We start from the raw sequence: 7214 nt of genomic DNA, 5'->3' as shown, positions 1-7214 counted from the left end.
AAGAATATATATACTTTATGGGGTCTGCCTTTAACATACAACTTTATATTACCCTTTTGTATTTTCTACATAAAATTTCAAAGTGTATAAAAAGCGCCAACGTTCTCTGAGCGTAAGACTGGCCGAGAGATTCATATAAACGTTGGAGAGAATGTCAACAACAACAGCTGTATATTCGTCGTAGTCACAGCGTGTTTTTGGAGAAACAGCAATTCAATTTCAAATGTTTTGCCGAGGAGGCACCTTCAGTTTATTTTATTGCGTGTCGCGTGGACGCGATTTCCTAAACATTATTTACTTGAAATATAAAAGTTCAATAATAGACAACAAATCAGTTTTAAATACGAGAATAATTAAAGTGCTAAGTAGGAAGCGCTTATCACCTGATTGCCAGACATGGAACGCATATTGAGAGGAATTATGCGCTACCGCAATACAACTCGCGAGCAAATGGTCAAAGAATTTCAGAAAGTTCGTGACAATCCAGAGGTGTGTGTTCAATTAAATAAAATGTTTAAACAACTTAAACAAAAAGCAACAATAAATAAACAATAAAGTTTAGTGTGTCATTGTAAAATACAATTAAAAAAGCTTAAAACATTTTAGTAAGCTAATCACTGAAGCATGTCATTGCCTTTGAAGAATACAATCATACATATTCATACTATCATACATATTATATATGTACACAAGTAAAGTCATTGTTGTTTTTGTTGTTAGGTCAGTTTCGCACTTTCAATAGGCATTCTAGAAGTCAACTCTCGCGTGTTCCATGCCTGTTGCTGTCTGTTTCAGTATATAAACAAACAAAGGTTAACCGGTCATGCTATACAGCTGAAATATTTTGTTGCTACATTTGCTAAATACAACATTAATAAAGCACTAATTAGGTAGTGTTCACAAGATTGATTTCTAAATATATAAGACTCTGATGGCAGTAATTTTGATCCGCTTTGAGGCTCATTTCCTCTAGGGTGATTTGGCTAACGTCCAACTATGCCATAATAAGTACAACAAATTATTTAACCTTTTTACTTATTTTTGTTATCAGCCGAAGGCCGTGTTTTTCACTTGCATGGACAGTCGAATGATACCGACTCGATATACAGATACGCATGTGGGCGATATGTTTGTGGGTAAGTATAGGATAGAGAACAATATTAGATAATGTTTAATCAAACACCTGTTTTATGTTCCACCGCTAGTACGTAATGCGGGCAATCTTATACCACATGCCCAACATTTTCAGGACGAATACTTTAGCTGTGAGCCTGCGGCATTGGAGCTGGGCTGTGTGGTGAACGACATTCGGCATATTATTGTGTGTGGCCACAGTGATTGCAAGGCAATGAATCTCCTCTATCAACTGCGTGATCCCGAATTTTCATCAAAGGTATGCTTTCATCATGCGAAACTTATCTGCTCTAATAGTTTTATCATTTTAGTTGAACCGCAGATTGTCTCCTTTGCGTTCGTGGCTATGCACACATGCCAACACAAGTCTGGATAAATTTCAGGAGTGGCGCAATGCCGGCATGAAGGATCCTTTGATTTTCTCTTCAGAAACGCCGCTCCGTAGATTTGTGGCCTACATAGATACGGAACAGAAGTTTGCCATTGAGGACAAGCTATCGCAGATCAATACGCTGCAGCAAATGTCCAACATTGCCTCATATGGTTTCCTTAAGGCGCGCCTTGAGTCACACGATTTGCACATACATGCGCTGTGGTTCGACATTTACACAGGCGACATTTATTACTTTAGTCGTGGCGCCAAGCGCTTTGTGGCCGTCGATGAGTCGAGTGTGGATCAACTGTCGTCGGAGGTGCGACGCTTCTACTCATAATCAGTCTACCTATAACTGCCTATGCCGTGCCTTGAATTTAAATATGTGTCTGTGATATGTTCAGCAAGCTCGTGGTTCTAATCCGTATCAGAAGTGGCATTTATACATATGTTTGTGAATATAACTTATACTTGGTATTTTGTATTTAGAAATGTTTGTTTTTACATATATTGTTACGTGTTGTTTGTATATAAACTTAAGGCCTAGAGGATTAAACTTTAAAGCATTCTTATAAATGTACGAAAAATCAACGCACGTCAACATAAGATACATATGCATAAAATGGCTATATAATATGGGAAGCAATAAGACTGTGGGTGCCTTGGGGCACTCCACTGCGCAACAATAAACCGTATGGCTTCGAAAGCCGAAAGAAAACAGAAAGCGGAACGAAACGGCAAAAAACTTAACAAATATCCCAGCGCATCAATGGTACTTGTGATTGTAATGATTCGTTGCAATATTATTTGGATTGTCCAGCTCCTCAAAGTATTTCCGTGCATTGCGTATATTCACTAGCGTGGCTTCTGAGGGCAGTGTGGGATCCGACATAACCACCATGACATATGTATTGCTTGTAAATGTTTCGATGAACGCGGCAAATGCATTGTTACGCATCTCCATGGATTGGAATTTTGCGCCTAGTTTAGAGCAACTAAGCTTGAATTGTTTTATAATGTTGGAGACCTTTTCGAAACGATGAGAGTCGCGATTCTGCTTGCTCTGGCAATGGGAGATTACCAAAAATGTGGCTTTCTCAAACAGAAGCACTTCGTCTGCTTCAATCACATTAGCAAAATGCGTTAAGGAATTCTCCAATGCAGCAACATTCGGTATCAGCATTGTGACTATAGAAGACCAGGCCCTGCACACAAAATACACACGTCAATGAATAGAATCCATATTGTATTACTTCATATTTACTCACTTGTATAAAGTCTCGTCCCAAATGCTGGTGCCAAAGCATGTTACATTCATAGGCTTGGATGCGCTTATAAGATCGCCTTCACGTACCTTAAACACTTGCTCGCGATGCTCCTCGGGTAGTAAGTCCATTTTGTGCACTAAACAAAATATCTTGGCATCTGGCGAATAGTGCATCATTGCCTCTAAGCAGCTTTGATAGTAGTGCACATCACGGTCCACCTCTTGGCTCTCCACATCAAAAACATAGATAAGCACCTCTACATTCCGAAAGATATTATCGCGCTGCGTCTTAAAGTACTGCTTCATAAACCCTTCCTGCCCACCGCAGTCCCACAGGTTAAGCACCAAGTTGCCCAGGAAGCGCACATGCGAATGCTCCACGTCGACTGAAGTTATTTGAAGTATTATTATTTTATATTCAGCTTAAGTATCGAAAATCTACCTACTTGTTGCACCGAGTCGTGTCGTATCACGGGCTATATAGTTTGCAAAAATAATAGAACGCATACTTGTTTTGCCCGATCCGCTCTTTCCCATAAGCAATACCTGAGAATATTCAAAAGCATTAGCACAAGTAAATTAAAATCAAACTCCTTTCACATTACCTTTTTCTTCATTTTATCACTATTTTGTTTTTATTTTGTTAATAACAAAAGGCTGGGTCGTAGTGTATGGTTGTTGATAATGTTCAGTGTTGCCATTTGCGCTTTTTTCCCATCAAATCTGGCTTTTTTTAAGTATTGTTAAGATTTGGGTGAAATAAAATATAACTGTTGTGACAGCAAAAATTATGAAAATTTAAATAATGTAGCTAAATGTATTTAAGCAATTCATCTGCTGTCTTTTTGGTTTATGTGTATATATATATTTTTAATTTCCCGTTTGTTATGTCCACTGTGGCGGAACACCGATTATTTTTGGTCGTTAGGGATGAGCAGAGGTTAGTGTTGGATAAGGGTGGCTGAGCGGGCCCTAACGTGTTTTTAAAAACAGTGAGAGAGTGGACATTGATCCCGACGTGAATCGAAAAATGTAAGGGCGCCGCCATTATGTAGGTTAGTGCCGAGGGAGAGTTCAAGGTGCGTGGAGCGAAGATTAAGGTTAAAAAAATTAAAATATATAAATTCGTGATCGAGCGTTAATTAAATCAAGAAGTGAAAAGGAGGAAAAAATAGTCAAGGGGAATTCCCAAAATGTATGACACGTTTAAATCGTGGAATGTATAGTGTTAGTTTTGCTTGTAAGGCTTTAGTTAATTGTGCAGCGTGCAGTGTTGAAAAGACAGAAAAATGTTTATTGTTGCGTGTAGGTGAAATGGTTGTTATACATTCCGCAGAGGATATGCCACAGGTGGCACCGCAGAGACCAGTTGCCATTGCTTTCAATTCCACCTGCTTTAATATTTCCTGGTTGCTCATAGGCCATAGGGTAAGCTTCTGTTAAATAGGTTGCTTTAACAGCTTATTAATCACTTTGTTGAAATATTTGAAGACCACGCACCAGGAAGAGGATTCGGTGTTTTATCTATCGCGTACCATACGTCTTTGATTGTTGGCTTGCAGCCGGACACGTATTACTTTGTTAAGGTTATGGCTTACAATGCGGCTGGCTGGGTCCTGAGAGTGAACGTACCGAAGGTACTTATTATAAAACAATTTCTTAGAATTTTATTAATTGTTTCTTATCTCTAACATGCACATATCGTAAGGCGCCGCTAAATCCACCGTCATCAGTGCATGTCTATGGCAATGATCCGTCTACAGTACGTTTGGTATGGCGTTATGTTTCACCAGCGCAAGATGAGGAACCCATCGAGGGCTACAAGGTAAATAAAATAGCCTGAGACTTTTATTTTTATCTAATTTGTATTTGTATTTAAGGTGTGCATTTGGGAAACGGATCAGATATATAATATAAATACAGTATTGATTATGAGTGTGCTGTTGTTTATCACCACCTTTTTTTACACTAGCACCAACAACTAGTAACGCACCTCATCCATTTCCGCATCTTTTAATTTAGAAAAGTAAGCAAGCAACATTTCGGGAAAAGCGCACAGCTTTACCGAACACTCAAAAAACTTAAGAGTCTCGTTTAGATTTAAATATCAGAAAACATTCCGTCTATATTGAATCATATGCTATACATTTTACACAGATTAAAAAAAAAAGTTACCTTATATACACGTAAGTAGAGCATATGTATTGAAAAGAAACATCAGCAGGTAAAGATATTTTTTGAACACCCATATATATATATATATATATATATATATATATATTATATCATATTCTGTATTTTTTTTAATGAATTTAGCAACGAAAGATAATATAATTAGCATAAGTATACAGCTGTCAATGTAACGCCTTATCAGTTTTTTTATCGTCCGTAACTTTTTTTTTCTATTTTTAGTATATATAAATGAAAAGTTTAAGTCAATGTAATTGCTTCCATTATACAAACATTTATTGAAACACAAAAATAAAATTTACATTTAAATTTAAAACTGAATAGCTATCAATTTCGTAATCGAACAGACACTTATCGATAGCTTATCGCTTCAGCAATTCTGTAAGCTCAACAACTGTTGGGGCATTAACACATGCTTACGCACATATGTATAAGTGCGGGGGAGAAACCAATGATGGCGCATAGGGAATTTTCGTGAAAACGCCAAAGCAACAGTGTACGATTTCAGCACAAGCAGAGAATCGTTCGCTGCAGTCCCATGCAAACATGCATCCGCTGTAGGTAACAGTGCTATCCAAACATGCACCCGCTCCAGGTAACAGTCCCAAATATGCACCCGCTGCACATTTACGACTTCACACCATCTGCCAACACGCATGCGTGATAAACTTAAGCAGCATTAGATTATGTTATGTTATTCCTCAACTACCTAAACCAATAAAATATGAGATAAGTATTGATCCACAAGCTGGACACAAATTGTAACTAGACCTAAGCAAACATTAAAATTCTGTATATAAACCCAGCATATTCCACAACAAAGTCAGTACAATACGAAAACTCGCAGTATTCATTTCTCCGTGCTCAATTTGTTTCAAGTACAGACATCGGCAAAAATAATTGTTACTGGTATCAAGAACAAATAATTCAGGCTAGCTGATTAATTAGGAATAACACTCACGGTAAAGCTTTAAACTCAAGCAGCGCAACAAAATGGAAATGACAAACGGGCACGGTTGGTCTATTGTTCGCGTCTCCTCTGCACCCGTCCCAAAATATTCAAAATATAACCGTTGCACAGAGCTGCGGCGCGTCTACGACAACGATATCTATAAACTGGCTAAAATACTGGATGTGAACAGCTGCTGGCGTAAGCTGATGTCCATCATACCGAAGCGCCTGGACGCACAAGCTTGCAGCGCAGCAGGGGCGCTCAAGTACCAAGAAATTTCCACAAAGGAAGGGCTTAAATACACCGCCCAAGAAATAAGCCTGATTGATGCAGAGCGTTTGTCGGCCGGCCAAAGCATATCACAGGTTATGATTGATGAGTGGAAAATCTCTGGCAAGCAGAACGAACGACCCACGGTTGGTGTATTACTGCAGTTACTGGTGCATTCTGAGATTTATAGTGCTGCCGATTTTGTAGCAACACATTTCCTTAATGGTGAGTCTTTACAGAAAGTTATAGCAGAAATGGCAAAAACACTAATTTATTTGCTTTTCAGAACCAAAACCAGATCGGCCTGTTGATGGGCCAGCAGCGCACATTAGTCTTGATCTGAGTAGTGAGGATCTAAGTCAAGACATGGAGGTAGATGAAGGTGCCAGCTTTCAGCCGAATACATCGGCCCTAAATGCAGCTGCTGCCCAGGGACGCGGCACTGGTATGAACTTGGATTACTTTGACAAACATATGGTTAGGCGTGATAAAAGCGTGCCACAACAGTTGGAGAATGGGGCTTCTAGTTCAGTGCCTGTACCGCCGCCGCGAGTGTTAAAATTTTCGCGCCAGCAAAGAAACACGGACAGCAGTGCTGTGCCGACAACAAAAACAACAATCAATACTGCCTCATCTGCATCTATAACCCCGAACATGCCTAATCTATCGATTTTGAATGCTAGAAGCGAAGAGCTGGCGCCTGCTAATGTACAACACGACAATTGTGTGTGATCCTGAAGCCGCACCACGACCTAAGCTCCAATGGAAAAAAGATGGCCAAAAGCTGTCTATGTAACGCCTTATCAGTTTTTTTTTATCGTCCTTTTTTTAGTAGTGTTTCTCCTGTTTTTAGTACATATAAATGAAAAGTTTATGTAAATGTAATTGTTTCTATTATACAAGCATTTATTGAAACACAAAAATAAAATTTACATTTAAATTTAAAACTGAATGGCTATCAATTTCGAAATCGAATAGACACTTATCGATAGCTTATCGCTTCAGCAACTCTGTAAGCTCAACAGCTG

General features: G+C 38.8%; 3 protein-coding genes across 3 annotated transcripts; 2 read left to right on the top strand and 1 right to left on the bottom strand.

Annotated features, from left to right (window-relative positions):
- Positions 1 to 237: 237 nt before the first annotated feature.
- Positions 238 to 1868, top strand: LOC108601738 (beta carbonic anhydrase 1). Its single transcript, XM_017989658.1, has 4 exons — positions 238 to 489; positions 1052 to 1136; positions 1206 to 1393; positions 1446 to 1868. Exons 1-4 carry the CDS (start codon positions 397 to 399, stop codon positions 1845 to 1847), a joined length of 768 nt encoding a protein of 255 aa, XP_017845147.1. The 5' UTR covers positions 238 to 396; the 3' UTR covers positions 1848 to 1868.
- LOC108601737 (ras-related GTP-binding protein A) lies at positions 1854 to 3544 on the bottom strand. Its single transcript, XM_017989657.1, has 4 exons — positions 3380 to 3544; positions 3221 to 3320; positions 2776 to 3160; positions 1854 to 2712 (listed from the first exon to the last, which is right to left on the bottom strand). The coding sequence occupies exons 1-4, from the start codon at positions 3389 to 3391 to the stop codon at positions 2274 to 2276; spliced, it is 936 nt and encodes a 311-aa protein (XP_017845146.1). The 5' UTR covers positions 3392 to 3544; the 3' UTR covers positions 1854 to 2273.
- Positions 3545 to 5957: 2413 nt separating this feature from the next.
- LOC108601599 (protein Tube) lies at positions 5958 to 6918 on the top strand. The gene is made up of 3 exons (XM_033293900.1): positions 5958 to 5979; positions 6046 to 6411; positions 6473 to 6918. Exons 1-3 carry the CDS (start codon positions 5958 to 5960, stop codon positions 6916 to 6918), a joined length of 834 nt encoding a protein of 277 aa, XP_033149791.1.
- Positions 6919 to 7214: the final 296 nt, after the last annotated feature.

This window comes from Drosophila busckii, chromosome 3R, assembly GCF_011750605.1.
Source record: "Drosophila busckii strain San Diego stock center, stock number 13000-0081.31 chromosome 3R, ASM1175060v1, whole genome shotgun sequence".
Taxonomy (NCBI): Eukaryota; Metazoa; Arthropoda; class Insecta; order Diptera; family Drosophilidae; genus Drosophila; species Drosophila busckii.
This window is presented reverse-complemented; position numbering and strand designations above follow the sequence as displayed.

Coding starts and splice junctions, on each gene's coding strand:
- LOC108601738 (XM_017989658.1), top strand. CDS start 397: ATGGAACGCATATTGAGAGGAATTATGCGCTACCGCAATACAACTCGC. Junction 1,137..1,205: donor TGTGGGCGATATGTTTGTGG/GTAAGTATAGGA, acceptor TTCCACCGCTAG/TACGTAATGCGGGCAATCTT. Junction 1,394..1,445: donor ATCCCGAATTTTCATCAAAG/GTATGCTTTCAT, acceptor TTATCATTTTAG/TTGAACCGCAGATTGTCTCC.
- LOC108601599 (XM_033293900.1), top strand. CDS start 5,958: ATGGAAATGACAAACGGGCACG. Junction 5,980..6,045: donor GGAAATGACAAACGGGCACG/GTTGGTCTATTG, acceptor ACCGTTGCACAG/AGCTGCGGCGCGTCTACGAC. Junction 6,412..6,472: donor AGCAACACATTTCCTTAATG/GTGAGTCTTTAC, acceptor TTTGCTTTTCAG/AACCAAAACCAGATCGGCCT.
- LOC108601737 (XM_017989657.1), bottom strand. Junction 3,161..3,220: donor GACACGACTCGGTGCAACAA/GTAGGTAGATTT, acceptor AAATAACTTCAG/TCGACGTGGAGCATTCGCAT. Junction 2,713..2,775: donor TGGGACGAGACTTTATACAA/GTGAGTAAATAT, acceptor TTTTGTGTGCAG/GGCCTGGTCTTCTATAGTCA.